Source organism: Lates calcarifer, linkage group LG13 (assembly GCF_001640805.2).
Source record: "Lates calcarifer isolate ASB-BC8 linkage group LG13, TLL_Latcal_v3, whole genome shotgun sequence".
NCBI lineage: Eukaryota > Metazoa > Chordata > Actinopteri > Centropomidae > Lates > Lates calcarifer.
Window position 1 is genome coordinate 26686380 of NC_066845.1, and position 16774 is coordinate 26703153.

At 44.5% G+C, this 16774-nt stretch overlaps 3 protein-coding genes across 7 annotated transcripts in view; 2 read left to right on the forward strand and 1 right to left on the reverse strand.

Annotated features, from left to right (window-relative positions):
• Positions 1 to 381: 381 nt before the first annotated feature.
• LOC108875114 (cilia- and flagella-associated protein 157) lies at positions 382 to 3008 on the forward strand. 2 transcript variants are annotated; one of them, XM_018663809.2, is made up of 9 exons: positions 382 to 585; positions 875 to 1146; positions 1248 to 1401; positions 1487 to 1733; positions 1910 to 2010; positions 2227 to 2377; positions 2453 to 2586; positions 2660 to 2797; positions 2864 to 3008. In XM_018663809.2, exons 1-9 carry the CDS (start codon positions 503 to 505, stop codon positions 2991 to 2993), a joined length of 1410 nt encoding a protein of 469 aa, XP_018519325.1. In that variant the 5' UTR covers positions 382 to 502; the 3' UTR covers positions 2994 to 3008. The 2 variants fall into 2 exon arrangements, with proteins under 2 accessions (XP_018519325.1, XP_018519307.1); XM_018663791.2 differs by having other exon boundaries at positions 2227 to 2586.
• A 3103-nt stretch (positions 3009 to 6111) lies between these two features.
• On the reverse strand, positions 6112 to 12596 carry LOC108875142 (soluble scavenger receptor cysteine-rich domain-containing protein SSC5D). 2 transcript variants are annotated; one of them, XM_018663861.2, is made up of 3 exons: positions 12357 to 12596; positions 9050 to 9902; positions 6112 to 8313 (listed from the first exon to the last, which is right to left on the reverse strand). In XM_018663861.2, the coding sequence occupies exons 2-3, from the start codon at positions 9772 to 9774 to the stop codon at positions 8052 to 8054; spliced, it is 987 nt and encodes a 328-aa protein (XP_018519377.1). In that variant the 5' UTR covers positions 9775 to 9902; positions 12357 to 12596; the 3' UTR covers positions 6112 to 8051. The 2 variants fall into 2 exon arrangements, with proteins under 2 accessions (XP_018519377.1, XP_050930836.1); XM_051074879.1 differs by lacking the exon at positions 12357 to 12596 and adding an exon at positions 10635 to 10737.
• Positions 12597 to 12655: 59 nt separating this feature from the next.
• Positions 12656 to 16774, forward strand: part of LOC108874890 (GTPase IMAP family member 8) — a 47055-nt gene continuing 42936 nt past the window's right edge. For 2 of the 3 annotated variants that reach the window (XM_051074848.1, XM_051074844.1), the window contains exon 1: positions 15429 to 15734. The gene's annotated coding sequence lies outside the window, so the exon portion shown is untranslated. Of the gene's footprint in view, positions 12689 to 13787; positions 13849 to 14034; positions 14176 to 15428; positions 15735 to 16774 lie in introns of those variants that run through there. The other variant, XM_051074843.1, reaches the window with a different exon arrangement.

The window sequence follows — 16774 nt, forward strand, 5'->3', positions numbered from 1 at the left end:
GCTTGTGCAGAGACGATGTTCGTTCCTGTTCCTGTTCCTGTCAGTGACTCAGCTCCTGTTGAAAACACACAGACTCAAACACCGGACACACAACAGGAACCTGTTCTGTGTCACTTGAGCCTTGAAAGAACATCCTGAGGCCTTGAGGTGTTGTTGTTGTTTATGGCTGCAGCTTCATCAGTCTGTAACGTTTCATTGGCTCCTTCACCTGCAGTTACATTTGGTTTTAAATAAAGCTGATTCTGATTTGTCAGGATGGATGTGACTCCACCTGAAGCACACTGTGACACTTCATGAAATAAACATTCATCTAACCACAGACTCTCATTCTGACACACACTCAGCTGATCCTTGTTTACTTTTGAAAAGAGTACAACTTTTCGAGCCGTCCCTGAAGGCAGCATTCCCATAGCAACGCGAGTTTTCCCTTCAACGTTAGTTTGTGAAACGTGTCAGTGAAGCGTCCAGACAGAGGTTAGAAAACACACCGGAACAGGAAACCATGGCGGATATGACGACTTCTGACGACAGAGAGAAGACGTTATATCTGATCCAGATCCGACACCTGGATGAACAGCTGGAGAGGTGAGGCTGCGCTAACGCGGCTAACGGTCATGTGACCTGAGCCTGTTGTATTACTGGAATCAGGTGTGTTAGCAGCTTAGCATCATTGTCAGACAGACACAGAGATATACATTCAGTCTCCATCTATATTAATGCTTTATGTGACTGTGACTTTAACTGACTTTATTCACAGAATGCTCAAACTGTTTAACTCAGTAGAACTGGAACAGTTGATCCAGAACAATCTTCCTGACATCAGTAGGTTGTTGGATGTAAGCCTCCCTCCTCCGTGTCCCTCGTCATTGTTCAGGTTTCAGCTGAAGTGTGACGACCTGCAGGAAAAGATCAGGGCCCTGTCCTCGCTGTGCCGCGCTCTGGACGAGGACAAGAAGGACATCGCTGAGTATCTGAAACACTGCGTGGCGGCTGAGCAGAGGAAGGTGGAGGAGCTGGCGGAGCGGCTGGAGAGCCGGACGCCGGAGGCCGAGCGGGACAGAGAGGCGCTGACGCTGCAGCTCAGGCAGCAGCTGCAGCAGCTGCAGGACAGGGCTGACGAGCACGCCTCAGTCAGCAGGATGCAGGGTGAGTCCGGCCCGGCGTGGACAGGACACTCACCTGTCTCTGCAGGCGTTAACGTGCCTGATGGTCTCTGTTAAACACCGACTCCGCTCTCGTCTCCTCAGCGGCGATGCTGGAGGAGCAGGAGGAGCAGAGGATGCAGCTGCTGCAGGTGGTGCCCGACACCGAGTCTCTGAAGCAGCAGCTGGTCCGTCAGCAGAGAGAGCACGAGGCCGCCGTCCACAGTCTGATGATGGAGGCAGAGGCACAGAGAAAACAGTAAAGTGACTCTCGCTGGTTCGACTGCTGCTTTAAGATGCTCCTCAGCAGACGGTAACTGTTCCTCTTTGTCCTCCAACAACAGGAGGGCCAGAGAGACAGGGAGGACGGTGGAGGGGCGGGCGGAGGGGAGGATCACACAGCTGGTTGTGGAGGAGAGAGCTGAGCACAGCGAGCAGGTGGAGAGAGTCCAGGTGCTGCTGTGTAGCAACATCCGTCTGCGGAGACAGAAAGACGCCCTGCAGGGCAGAGAGATGGAGCTGAGCCATGACCTGCTGATGCTGACGGAGGACATCAGCAAGATCACCCAGAGGATCCTCAACCACAAGACCGTAAGCAGACCAATCACAGGAGACATGACTCAGACACATGCTCTACCACGGAGCTGTAGAGGGTCATATGATCCACAGCTCCAGCCGTCCTCTGACTGCAGCTCTAACACATCATCACTGAATCAGCTGCTTCCTCAGTTTGCTCAGAAACAAAGATCTCCTTCATCTTTGTTCAGGAGGTGCAGCAGCTGGTGAACAAGTGTCAGCAGCTGGAGGTGAAGCTGAAAGACTCGAGCGTCAGGGGAGAGCACAGGCTGGCTGAGGAGGACGCTGTCAGGTCAGTGTCCTCTCCTCGTTCTGTCCAATCACATGTGACGTATGAAATTACAGGTCGAACACGCTGCCTCTGTTCGTACAGACAAAGACTACAGAGAAACTAAACATCAGGACATGTCCCAGGGGGCACCTGGACTCAAACCAGGGACCTCTTGATCTGCAGTCTGCAGCTCTGCCTCTGAGCTACACCCCCTCTTTATCTGTGCTGTCTTTTCAGACGGAGCATCGCCTCAGTGTCGGAGGAGTGCGGTCGGAAATCAGCCGAGGTGGATGAGCTGGGGTTGGACCTAGAGAAGGAGAGGAGGAGGAGGAGGAAGCTGCAGAGAGACGTGCAGGAGGCGGCCGTCACTCTCACACACATCCTGACGGTGAAACTCCAGGTCGGCTGCTGCAGCGTCTCACTCTTTACTGAGACTCTGATGCTGTGGTCTGTCTGTCTGCAGGACTCAGAGGACACAGCTCAGACTCACAGGATGCAGAGGCTGCTGGAGATCCTGGAGAGCCCCGCCCCCCCAGGAACAAGCCCCGCCCCCAGTCCAGGAGAGAAACCTCAGACCTCCAGCCCCAAACCGGACAGGTACTGGAGTCAGTCTCCACTGGACGGTGGGTCTGTGTCTGCTTCTTCCCCTCATCCTGTCTGTCCCTCACAGAGCTGAGACCCCCAACACAGGATCCGATCCACTGTTCCTGTTGGTCCGCTACAGGCTGGGCGACCTCGGCCTCGTACCTCGACCCTCGTGGATACGCAAACCAGCTCCGCCCACCAGCTCCCAGCTGCCTCACAGCAGGTTCGTTACCACCGGGACCTTCAGGTGTCAGGAGTCAGAGCTTTAACATGTGTGTCTGTCCCTCAGGACACCCTGCAGTCAGAGGCCCAGCTCCACACACCTGTCTGATCCACTGATCCACAGGCTGCAGCCTCCACCTGCAGCTGCTGAACCAAACCACACCCACGTCCTCCATCACACTGCTCTGTCACAATAAAGGTCTCAGTCTCTGCCTCTGTTCTCACTGTTGATTATTGTATTTGTTAAAAACAAACAGGTGAAAGTGTCACAGGTTTCTACACTGACAAACGTCCAAAAGACAGAGTTCAGTGACGGACTCAGATCACCTGCTGCTTCTGTCTGATGATACAGATGTTCAGGTGTTCAGTCAGTAAACCAGTAAACCAGAAAACCAGTCAGTCAGTCAGTCAGTCAGTCAGTCAGTCAGTCAGTCAGTCAGTAAACCAGTCAGTCAGTCAGTCAGTCAGTCAGTAAACCAGTAAACCAGTCAGTCAGTCAGTCAGTCAGTAAACCAGTCAGTCAGTCAGTCAGTTAGTCAGTCAGTCAGTCAGTCAGTGGTGCTGATGCTGGGAACCAACCCTGAGCTCATGTGGCTGATGCAGTACGTGTGTGTGTGTGTGTGTGTGTGTGTGTGTGTGTGTGTGTGTGTGTGTGTGTTTCTGGTGAAAAGGGAAGTTGGAGCAAACCTGGAATGTCCAGACACACACACACACACACACTCATGAGGCTGTGGTATGTTTGTGTGTTACCAGTTTTTCTGCAGCACACACATCTGTTTTTAATGAGCTGAGGATCATCAGGGTTTTTTTATTTCACCTTCAGATCTGACACATTTCACAGCGCTCTGTGTGTTACACTACATTTGAATTGAACCTTTTCGGGGGTAAGAGCTTGTCGATGGCAGCAGACGGCACCTGTTCAGGTGCAGTTCACTGCACACACAGCAGGTTTGAAACAGAATCATGAGGCTGAAAGCAGCAGCAGTTTCCTCCTCTGATCTCTGGTCAGCCTACGTGCCCACGCAGAGAAAGGAATCCTGGGAAAATCAGGAGACAATGTGGACGTTCTCTCCTGCTTCAACAACAACCGCTCTATCACACAAACACAGTGTGTGTGTGTGTGTTTGTCCCAGACAGATGAATGAAACTGCTCTGAATGAGGTCGATGAACGGAGGAAACCCTCGTCTGTCCAGACACAGGCTAATATCAGCTTTCCTCAGGCCGATCAGCAGGTGATCACTGCATTACATAACAGTTTGTATGTTCAACAGAAACAGAGAGAAGTGTAGCACAGGTCAAAGGTCAGCTTCAGAGTTTGATCTGTCCTTTAATTGCAGAATGAAGTGAGTAAAGAAGGAGAGGAGTTTCAAAAGACTGAGCCAAAATTCAAAGAACTAAAATAGTCCAGGGTCTGCTGAACAGAGACACACACACACACACAGAGTGTGTTACCTGGTTTGGTTGGTTGGTCTCATCCTCTCTTTCTGTCTCATTACACAAGCTGCTGAGAGCAGACACAGCTCTGCTCGTTAATGAAGAGACACACACTCACTGTCTGTGTGTTTGCACAGGATGGAACCAGAACCTGAGCTCTTCAGTCTGGGTGTAGCTGCTCTCTGAGACTGGATGGGATTCAATCACGGCTTGTCTCCATGGAAACGGGCTTGTTTAATCGCCCAGTGTGTTGTTAAGGTGTGTCCACGGCTATCGGGCACAAAGCTGCCCGTTAACACACCCACACACTCTCACACTGTGTCATAGAGGATGCACAGGAAACTGTTGAATCAATCAGCTGTGATAAGACTTCCTCTGATCACTTAAAGAAAACAGGAAGTTGTTTCTGATAAGATATTTATGATTTAAACAGCACCAACGTATTTCCATCCACCTCTGACGCTCTGAAGGTTCAGGGGTAAATGTCTGACAGATTAAATCTAAACTGAGGAACTGGTCTGTGAGCTGGGTGGCATCGCTGAAACAGACGTTGATCAGCAGGTGATCAGGAGGTGATCAGGAGGTGATCAGCAGGTGATCAGGAGGTGATCAGGAGGTGATCAGGAGGTGATCAGCAGGTGATCAGGAGGTGATCAGCAGGTGATCAGGAGGTGATCAGGAGGTGATCAGCAGGTGATCAGGAGGTGATCAGGAGGTGATCAGGGTGCTGCAGGGAGGGTCTGGGTTCAGTCTCACCTGCTGCTCAGATACAGGGACGAATCAATCACAAGTCTCTCCATGGTCACAAGACACAAAAAAGCCACGTGAGGGACGAGGTTTTCCTGAATCCACCACGATCCAGGACATTACAGTTCTGTTGGTGCAGGTCCAAGACTCCAGACTAAAGACTATATCTTGACTAAATGTAAACCTTTTCTGAATAAACTCTGGTTCAGTTAAACTGGAACGTGCAGCTGCGTGTTCGACTTTGAACTTAACTTCTTCAGCTCAGGCCCACGCAGGAGATTCAGAGGAACACACTCCATGCTGCAGGGTTTTCTCAGGAACTGGAGTCATCAGACAGATTTCTGATTTTCACTGACTACTGAGGAAAGAATTCAGAAATACTGAAAGAATACAGAGGGTTTCATCATTTACAGTGCAGCTGCACTGATGATCTTTAGCTTTCTATGCTGCAGTCTGTGAACGAGGCTCATGTCCACATCTCTCTCCTGTTGATCAGTCAAATAAACACTGAACATCATCTGCTGAACAAGTGGAACAGGATGAACCTTCAGCTCCAGCTCATTTCCATAGTAGTGTTATTACGTCTGTTAATTAATAATAATTAATAATTAAACTCTCTCTGGCGTGAAGTTCTCTGTAATTCATCAATCAGCTGTCAGGTCTCTCTCTGTATAAATGTTATTTCTTGATGCTACAGCGCCTCCTGCTGGGTGTTTAAGGTTCAGCACAGCAACTGGACCAAATCTGCTCTTATGGCATCACATGAATCTACATGATCCTGACCGATCAGGTTTTAAAGAGGAGTCCAGGCTCAGCCACTGTTTGTCTTTTTGTGTGACTGTTGTGTGTTGTACGAGTTATCGTGCTTAAAAATTAACAAGTTATTTTAAGAAATAAGTTTAAATTTGTGGATCCTTTGTGTTGTTTCAATCAGTCAACATCAGCTGTAAAAAAGATTTTATATCTTACTCTGTGTAAACACCACATCCCTCAGCTAAAGAGCAGGAACTAAAGAATACAGAATATTTTTTCCCTAAATTTAAGGAAACCCAAATTACCGCCTTAAATGTCTAGAATTAGATCAGTTCAAAACTTTGTAGAATTCAAAACAGAATTTATTCAAGTTTAACATGGTAACAGTGTAAGCTTTGCTAAAACAGTTAGATAAAAATATATAAAATCATTTATTTTACATTGCACAGTAAAACAGGTCTGAGCCTTAAAACACACAGGACTCTACATAAAACAGTAACCTTTAAAAGAAGATGTTTTTCTTCTTAAATCATCACATGAACATTGGCAACTTGAGTTATCCTCTTTTAAAATCCATATTTTAAACAGGTGACGTTTGGGACACAGAGAAGGTAGTTTCTGATTTCAGGTTGAATTTCATTTGCAAGTCAAAGTGCTTTTGGAAAAGTTTTGTTTGTTGGCAGCTGCACCATCTTCAGAGGAGAACCATCTTTTTGATGCTAAATTTGCCTCTGACCTCCTGATCGTTCACTTCAAACATGCCTCTGTTTCTTCAGCTGGACCTGACCCAGGTCCCTGTGTGCAGCAGGACTGACCCGTGACCCAGCGAGAGCGCCTCACATTCAGACTTTAAGAGTTTAATTCAGGCACTTAACGGACAACTTATGGTTCCAAACGCAGACAGTCTGGAGCTTCTTCACCTCACGACAGAAACTCAACCTCTGAGGTCGTGTTGGTTTTCAGGTCGGTCACATTTCTGCCTCCACACCAGCACAACAGGAAAAACTGGAGCTAAACTGCAGCATGTCTTTACAAAAGAAAGACTCTGTGATGTAAACACACATCCACCTGTACTGGGGTGGAGGCAGAAACCTGAGAGACATCCCTGAACCCTGGACTCCTACAGCCAAAACCACCAGGAGCTTAGAGGGAAACGTCTTTACATTACTGGTCCTTTACAGTCTGCAGCTGTATCAGTTTCTATAAAACGTGTTGGACTCTGCTTCACGCTCCGACTGTGGCTCAGCTCATTTACATGGCTCCCGTTTCCAGCATTTGGTTGAGCTGCAGCTCCAGCAAGAAACAACAGTCACTTTCAATGGCAGGGAATAAACACACACACACAAACACACACGTGACATTCAGAGGGTTTAAAGTGCAGGAAGCTGCCAGAGAAAGTTTGAACAGGAGGTGAAGAGGAAGGCGCCACCTGCTGACGGGTTCATGTCGTGTTTAAAGTGAGGCGTTCACATGTCTTATTTTAGTAACATCATGTTTCAATGCCCCAAAGTGAAAGAGGATGAATGTGGTTGAATGTTCTCTGCAGCTGGACTGAAGCCACAGAGACTTTGACCTCTCTTCTTCTATCACATCATTTCTCTTCACCACGTCAGCCAGCTTCTATTACCTGACGGCCATTTTGTATCCTGAGCAATAAGACTCATGGGAAGTGGTGTTTGTTTTTAACCAGACCTGAGGTGAATAAGTGAAGCTTGTGGCAGATGTTTAGCTGCTGTGAGGCAGATTAAATCACTGCACCCACCTCTGCTGTTACCTGTCCGCCATTTTGTTGCAGCTGGGGGATTATTTACAGCCTTTGGCACCGAGAGGCAGATAAAAGTCCACCATTTCTCCATCTACCTGATCCGTTTCCTGCTCAGCTGTAACATGATTCTCAGTTTAGACCTTGATATTGAGGAGAGTCTGTATTTTCAGACATGTGAATGATCATTTGAAACCTTTGGCACGAGTTAAATGTGGTGAAGCAGATTAAAGTCCACTGCTCCTCAGTGTCTGAGCTCAGGTGTTGGTTGGTGTTGATCAGATCCTGCTCCCTGGGTCTTGGCTCTGGATGTCACCAGCAAGTTAAGAGCTGCTTGTTGCACAACAGCCTGAGTGATGCTTTTTACTGCACATCTGGATGTGTTTTCATCTTTAAACCGCAGCAGTGAAACACATGTTGCTCATTAACTGGATTCAAACATTGAACTCCTTTGGGACGGTGGAATTTTACTGTTCGATGCCTTTCTGTTTTTCCAATCAGAGAAATAAAAGCAGATTTTGCAGGAGGAAGACAGGAAGTGATGTAATGTGATGTCACTCACGGTGAGGATGAACCTTTGTTGACGGTGAAGAGGAAGATGATGATGCCGGTCAGCAGCACCATCATCATCACCACAGAGGTCAGGAGGAAGGCTCGGCACGCCGGCCGGCCCGTCAGTCTGAACAGGGCGCCGCCCACGCCCCCCGCCTCGCCGCCGCCCCCGACAGGCGGGCTGGGAAGCCCCACATCCAGAGAGCGGTTCACTGACCTCAGAGACGTCAGTGACCTCTGACCCCAGCGCCGATGACTTTCAGCTGACCTTAATGAGAAACAGAAAGTTACTGGTCACATGAGCAGTTTCTTATTTTCCATCAAGATAAAATGTGTTTCTGGCAGAAATGAAATCTGAGAAAAGAAACCTGACATTTAACCAAGATTCTTTTCAGGTTAATGTGTCCAGATACTGATCTGCTCGTGGACCTTGATCAATAACTGATAACTGATAAGGTATTATTCCATCAAACCTGGCAACAAAACAATAAATAAAACTCCAATAAACCAGACTTTTGATAAAGTCGGAGCCGCCCTGATTTAAACTCTGGGCTGTTGCTGCGTCCTCAGAGTCACTGATCCTCCTCATATTTGGAACAAAGCTCACAACACCTCAGCTCAGTGCAGAAACATCTGGACAAAGTGTCAGCGACTCAAAAAAAAACAGGCTAAAGAAACAAGCTAGTGCCCTTCACGACGAGCTTTAGGATTCTAATGAACTCCTCTCACCCCAATAATCACATGTTTCAGTTTCACCCCTTTTCTTAAAGTAGTAATATTTGACAGTGGAGGCCCTTCATTTCCTAAACATCAGAGTAGTTGTTATTCAGGTCCACAGGAGAGAACACTGTGAATCATTATTATTTTATGGTTGATACGTCCAATAAAAGTTTTACAGCTACAGAAACATCAGTTTCATTTCTACTTCAGGTTTGAAATGATGCAGAACAACTCAACCACAAAGCATTAAAATCATGTTTCTGTTCAGATTCTCACAGTCTGACCTTTTGACCTCCAGCTTCCCTTTATTGCGCAGGAAGCGGATGCTGTAGACCCTCTGCATGGCGGCCGGCAGGTAGGACAGCACGTCCGGGTCTGTGGTGAGCTTGGGGAGGCCGAGGGTGGGCAGGGGCGTGAGGCTGCGGCACAGCGGGCACTGGATGGCGCTGGGCTCGGGCGACTTGACGTTGATGCGCGCCAGGCACTCCAGGCAGAACGTGTGCTTGCATTGAAGCATCTTGGGACAGCGGAAGACGTTGTTGAACTGGCTGAAGCAGATGGAGCACTCCAGGTCCGGACAGGAGTCCTCGGAGCACTGCGACGGGAGGGGGGACGGGCGGAGGTCTGGGGACGGGATGATGATGGAGACCTGGCTGGACGGGGGGGTGGCGGGGGTGGGGGCGGGGTAAGGGTTTAGTGCAGGGATGGAAGCTGGAGATGGAGTCTGTGCTTGGGGCAGGACTGGAGGCATGGATCTGAGGCCAGAGCCTGGGAGCGCCAAGGCGGAGCGGTCCGACTGGACCAGGTTTTGACCTCCATCCCGGTCTGACGAGGTCTGATAGGGAGGAGAGTTATGACTCAGAACCATCAGAGAGCTGTGACCTGTCTGTATGACTGGAGGGAGAGGTGGATTATGGGAATTATCGTAGGGACCTGGGGCTGAATACGGAGGTGGATCAGTGACATCACGGGGGCGAGAGTTCAGGTTTCTGTCTCCATAGGGATTCATGGCTGGTGGAGCAGTGGTTTGGAGAAAGATGGAGGATGTTGAGTCTTCAGCCGTCAGCAGAGACAGGAAGCATCAGACACGAGGAGGAGGAGGAGGAATGATGAAGACGCTCCTCATCAAAACTCAGTCTGTAGATGGAAAGATATTAAATCAGTCCACTGCAGGATTAAATCTACCTACAGAGTTTCTGAAAATGCAACAGGCCAAACGTGTGTGAACACATCAGTTCAAATAAACTCAACTTTATGCTTCAGCTTTGCATCAAAACTTTGTGTTTGTCTCTTTTCTGTTTCAACATAACAAGAATTAAATAAGTAAATAGTTTTAAAACAGATTAAACCACCCAACAGAACATACAAAGAAATGTTTAGTCAACTGGCAACTATAAATATAATCCTCTAAGTCAGGTTTTATCTACATATAACAGATATTTATTGGTTGCTGTTTTTCAAATGTGACAAATTTCAATCGATTAATCAAGAAAATAATCAGATGATTATGCATGATATGTAGGATGATGTAGATGCAGGACTTTTACATGTGTAATGTACTATGTGTCCACATACAATACTGCTCTCTGTATTACATCGTCCAGTTTGGCTCCATCTGGACTCAGGTCAGGTTTATATCGGAGATAGATAAGTCTCTATAGATCCAGGACAAACCGTAGAATAACCATCACTTTACTTTAGGTATTACAACATTTCATATCACAGTTTCCACCATAAACCTCTGACTCTGCCTGAAATTCATCTTAAGTTCTGGTTCTCAAACTCACCAAACTTCTGAGTCTATAGAAAACAGTCCGAGACACCTGGAACATTTGTACCTTTAGGTCTGAACAGAGAGACAGTACCTACCTCCACAGTGATGGAGACCTGCAGTCAGCTCTAACACATCCCACTCTGTGCTCAGGATCACTTTTCCTCTAGTTTGCATAAGTTTAGTTGAAACTGAGAGCAGGTCTGTGTCTGAATGAGCATCACTGTACCACACAACTGGATTCATATTCAGGTCTAGCGGGCGTCAGAACAGACATTTGCATTGTCGTCGTATTTACAAAGGGAAATAACATGCAAAACAAGATGGCCTCCCAACTCTGACGGTGGAGCACAGAGCAGGAATCACCTCCGGACATCAACCATATCATCTGTACTGTGACCTTTATCTCAGCCGCTCTGTTTGTGTTTGAGCTGTTGACGCTTCCTGTTATGTTGTTGTTGTTTTGTTGTGGACACAGAGACAGACGTCAGGTTTAATAGATCTCCACAAATACAAATACACTCTGTGTGCCGTTTCTAATTCAAAGAATAAAACAGAAGGTCACTTTTCAAGCTAAATGCTAAAGCGTTTCTGTCTGGAGCTTTTCAAAAACAGAGAATTTCTGCTTCTCCTGGTCTTACAGCGTAGATAAAGTGAATATTTGGGGATTGTACTGTTGGTTGGACAAAGCAAAGCAACTGAAGGCATCACTTTAGAATCTCAGAACATTTTTCATTGGTTAAAGGTTTGAATTTGACAGCTGTATGGACTTCATTGGTTGAACACTGGACCTAGTGCTCTGCCAAAATGTTGCATGCACTAACAGCTGAGACTCTGGGTGATATGATTACTGATATCCCAATTAAAGACACATGCAATTCAATTTAGTTTAGTCTTTTTTCCCTGTGATAAGAGCATAGACAGCACACCTGGAGATTTCACTGCTACTTCAGGTAACTCCTCAAACACCAGGTACCACAGATGGTCTTAATATTGTGTTTTATAGAGCAACATCACTGACAGATCAGCTGACCTCTTCATTATATTGGAGAAGTTGACCATTAAAAGGGAAAAACAAACAGACCAATTATATAAACTGTTCAGTGGCAAGTTTAACCCTTGAATTACAAATGAAGTTAAATTTATCCTGAGCTACAAGCCACACACTAAAGCCTCTTACTAAGAAATGTTGTGACTTCTTGTCTTATTTAGTTTCATTTAAAATGCTGTGACTGATTAACAATAAAGACTAAAAACGGTTAATACAAATAAGCCTGTGATATAAACAACTTGAAGCAGGGACTGTTGAATTGCAGAGAAAAACAACTAAAAGAATCGGGGGGGAAAGTAGTTCTCGCGCGGAGGAACCAAACTCCATACAACACCATGGAAATTTACATTTTTTATCGTCATTAGGAAAAAAGCACGTTACAACAGGTCTGAAAAATAATCTTAACAAGATCAGTACGAACAGCCTCACAATTCGGCACACATGCAACACCAAAAATACACTTATTTATTTATTTTTTTAAAAATCTGTCAGTGATTCCAACTGTTTCTTGATCCTCAATGAGCGGCGGATGCAAGAAAGGAACCAGCTGCAGTATAAACCTCTACAATAAAACACCACTTCCTCGACGTTAAGCGTTGTATTGAACAGTAAACCAGCCATGCCGAATTTGACTGAAGACCCTCTTGATGTGTAGAACATCTGAAATAAGCTGCTGACTACGACCGTGTCTGTGAAACTAAACAGGAAATGTAAAATTATAATGTTTGTGAATGAAGTTTGGCGCGCAAACAGAACACGCTGCTCTTACCATTTAAACCCACCGCTGGTTGAAGTCTGTCTGGCCCCACACTGCACCATCACCAGGTCTGTTCACACACAGACTCACCTGGAGTTTAACTGCCTGTTTGGTGTTTGTCTTTCAGCTTTAAACTTCTCTCTTTGTTTTGCGGTAATGATTCGACATTTGAATGACTGAATTAAAATAAGGAAACGGGTTAGTCAAATCACCTGTGGGCCTCACACTCTCCTGGCTGTGTTCAGGTAACACACCTGAAGGAGGTGATGCTGATTAATGGAGAGCCGAAGAAGAAGGTCGCCATTTTACTACAAGAGACTTCCGACAATGAAGCTCCGCACCTGGTAATTAGCTCGAACGCTTTTGTTGACGTTGTGTTCTTCGTCTTACCTTATTTTAACGTATTTTGTACGTGGTTAAGACAATATTCCTTTAGCTACAACTTTTTTCCAATTGCCAACAACTCTCCTAAAATGTAGGGGTTATTCCAAAAATGTACATTTCTACTGTAAGCTAGCTACCTTAGCAGTTAGCCTAGCTAGTTAATTAGGAGCTAGTGCTAACAGCTACACACGATAACATCGAATGGAAACGAGGCCTTAGAAAACCTCACGTTGTCAAATGCAAATAGGGACAGCTAATGACAACGCTTGATGATATTTGATTTATTTATGAGCTGGGTGCAGGAAATAGTGGTCAGTAAGCCACTGTAAAGGCAGTGGGGTGTGTGGCTAGCGTAGACAGTATGGTGGCTGGATGATAACCTTTGTAAAATGGTATTACACAAACCCTTTAGTGGTCCTCAAAATGTCTGCTTTGGGGTCATTATTCTGCAGTTGTATTGATGTTTCTGCAGTTTGTTTGTTTTTGTACCATAAATATCCATGAGGAGGAAATGGGGATGAAAAGGGGGCACTGATATGAATCTGATAAAGGCCAATTGTTGGCCAATATGTTTTATTTTTGAATAAACTCATAAGATAAACAAATGTTTTTGACTTTGACTGTGACCAGGATATGTACCAAAGGAGACATTTAACAATTAAGAAGAAAAATGTGTTTTCCACTGAATTGTTGTATTACCTGTAATAGAAATGGAAATTAACAGGAGACATAAAGATATACATCAACGATTCACAAAATATATGAAAGACCACAAAGCAGGACGGATTAAAATGACCAGCAAAGACAGTGTTGATCTCACTATGTTGCAATCCAACATACATTGTTAATGTATGCAAACAAAGTTAAATATCAAAATCAAATTTTCATTTAACAAACACAAACCACATCCCATCCAATGTTTGTCTGCTCTTATGAAAAAAATAATAAATGATTATAAGATATGGTTTTCTTTTGTAACACTCCTCCTTTGCTTCTGTCTTTGTATAGGTAATCATTTATATAAGAATTCTAACTTGAGGTTAAATATTATTGTGACAGGTTGACTGGTGTCTTATCTGTGCAGAGTCCTGCCCACTCTGCTGAGAGGAGGTTGTCTCAGGTAACATACAGTATTTGACTGTGGAGAACTTTGAACTGTGATTTAGAGCTGAACTGTTATTCACTGTGTCTACATGGACAGGTCATGAAGAATTTTACACAGAAAGTCGACTCAAAGAAGCAAAGAAATCATCACAGAAGACTGTTAATGACTGTTAATTGAAAACTTTTTTTTGGTGATCCTCAGGTGTGCATCGACTGTTTGAGCCAGGTGATCAGATGGATCAGATCCACTGTTGTTAACAGAGCTGAAAAGAGGTTTCTATAATACTCTGTACCACGACAGCACTGTCACAGAGCTACTGAATTACAGCAGCAAACATCTCAGGTAAGTTCTACATTTTCAACTGCTTGAAGAAATATCTGACAGCTATCAATCAGACTGGAAGAAAGTTTGTTTGCAGTAACTGATTTCATCAGTTTCATTATTCAGTATTTGGAAAATATGCTGCTTAAATTTGCTGAAATGTTATATATTTTTATTTTAGTTGTGGATCAGTAGAAAAGGTCCAATGTCCAGTGAGGATTACAGCAGTATGAAAGTTATTGCAGAGCTTTATGACTGTCATAACAATAACTGTAGCAGCAAACAGCTGCATTCCAGCCACAGGGTCACATATACAGACGTTTATTCAGTCAATGATTAATATGTTACAAGGAAAAAGCTCCTTTGAATTACTGTGTAAAGGTCAGAGGATTCATTTAGGCCTGATTTTAATTTAAAAAATGGTGAAGCCACATTTTGTACAGCTGGTGTACAGCCCCTCAGTAAGCTTAGAGAGGTGTTCTATTTTTTTGGTTTGGTTTGATTGTCTACAGAGATAAATTATTGCTTTGATTTTTAAAAGCCTCCAATATGAAAACCTGACTTTTTACTGTCAAATGAAGGAAACATTTCCTCTGGCTTTTCTGTGCTGTATGATTTTACATTACACAGTGTGATTATTATTACAGTGTTCAGGTGAACAGCTGAATGAGCATGTAGAAGGACAAATCAACTCATTTTGTTCTTTACCCAACATGCAGCACAGCACAGGCAGAACTTCATTATTTCCCTGAGGAGTATCAGTTCTTGTTTTTGAAATGCTGAGACATCTCTATAGACACCTCCTGCTTCAGTGTGAAACCTCAGAGTCAACAAGCTGCTGCTGATCTGTCACAGTATGAGCACAGAGAACAAAGGCTGATCTTTACAGTCTGATTCTTTGGTCTCTACAAACCTCTGGGCTGTGACTGAAGCTGAAAGATCAGAGATGAAAAGAAGAAGGAACACAATCTGTTAAATAACTGTCATGTTGTCCTCATCAGTCATAGAAGAGATTTAATCATGTTACTGACTCTAACACAGAGCTGCTGTTGGATCATACAAGTCTGGTTTAGGCTGCACAGATACACAGAGATCAGAAACCACCATCACTGTAGTTTTTCACAGTCCAAACCAACACAGCTGAACACAGCAGCTCTGTCACATTTCTTCTTTTCATTTTGTTAGGGAAGTTAAACTTTTTTAATATTTAGTCTGAGACTTTAAGACTCTCCTGAAAATGTTGTATGACTCTGCTGCTTCACTGAATAACAACATGATGAGTTTCACAGAGATCAGATGTGTTGATGACTGTTGGTCTGTGTTATATCTGAGCTGTTTCTATTATTGTGTCCACCCTCTGAATAGTCCCAGTCAGCATGTTAGAGTGGATGGATGGTTAAAGTGAGGAGAGATCCACTAAGATCCACTGCTCCTCTGCTGTGTGTTTACACTGTTGTGTCCAGCAGGTGGAGCTCTAACATCAACTACTGAGGTGAAGTCTGTTCACAGCTTCTACTGCACATCTGTCTGGACTCTACTCTGTCAGTGAGTGGAGGACCAACATCTATAGAAATAAGCAGGTAACTAAAGTAAAGTATTAGTGTTGATAGTTGATAAGAAGTTGATGATAGAGCTGCAGATGAAATGAAAAAGCAGTGATCATTCTACAGCTGATTCCAGATTCAGATCAGGTTCAGCTCACAGTTTATTATCACAGTAAATTCATCAACTGAGCTGAAAACACTGATCCATGGACAAACTATGTAGATTCACTGTTTAACACCTTACTGCTGTAACATGGACGTTCATCTGGGAACTCTGTTGGTTCTGGTCTGAATGAGTTCAGATAAAAACCACACAGGACAGTCTGAGACATTAGTTCAGGATTTACTGCTCTAATATTTCTATGTGTGTGTTGTTTAGAAGTTTCCTGCTGGAACAGTGAAGCAGCAGCAGATCAGATAAAACAACAAGTTACATTTTATGTTTTCTTTCAGATTCTTAAACCCAGCAGCTGGTCTGAGTCAGACAACATGGGGGGTTCATCATCCAGTGAGTTTCTTATTGTAGATAACACACTGTCTTCTGTCTCTGTCATCAGACATGAACTGTGTCCTCACATCACTGTGAACAACAGTCTGTTAAAGTCACATCTTTATTTATAGAAGCATGAACCCAGAGGAATCTGGTCACACAGGAAATGTAGGAACATCAGTCTGTTTTTAATTAATTTATTTAACACATCTCATATCCACTCAAAGTGTTTGACAGGCAGAAGGAGGAAGAACCGAAATAAAAACTGTGGAAATAAATAAACAAATAGAAAAACAAGTCAGAGAATTCATTTTAAAAAGAAAACAGATCAGTTTGTAGAACCAGGGTGAACCATAAAGATAATAAAGAAAATCAGTCTGCAGGTTTATAAACTGTAGATTTGATTAGAAGCCATGGAAAACTGGTAGGTCTTCAGTTTGGATCTGACAGCAGTGAGCAGAGTCAGTCAGCACTGTCTGCAGTCTGAGCTTCTCTGGTCTTAGAACAACCAGTGATCCAGAACCAGCTGAGCTCAGAGCTCAGGCTGAACAATTTATCAGATTTTAACCAAAATCCTGAGTCGTTA

Coding starts and splice junctions, on each gene's coding strand:
- LOC108875142 (XM_018663861.2), bottom strand. CDS start 9,774: ATGAATCCCTATGGAGACAGAAACCTGAACTCTCGCCCCCGTGATGTC. Junction 8,314..9,049: donor GGGAAGCTGGAGGTCAAAAG/GTCAGACTGTGA, acceptor TTTCTCATTAAG/GTCAGCTGAAAGTCATCGGC.
- LOC108875114 (XM_018663791.2), top strand. CDS start 503: ATGGCGGATATGACGACTTCTGACGACAGAGAGAAGACGTTATATCTG. Junction 586..874: donor CTGGATGAACAGCTGGAGAG/GTGAGGCTGCGC, acceptor GTCATTGTTCAG/GTTTCAGCTGAAGTGTGACG. Junction 1,147..1,247: donor CTCAGTCAGCAGGATGCAGG/GTGAGTCCGGCC, acceptor TCGTCTCCTCAG/CGGCGATGCTGGAGGAGCAG.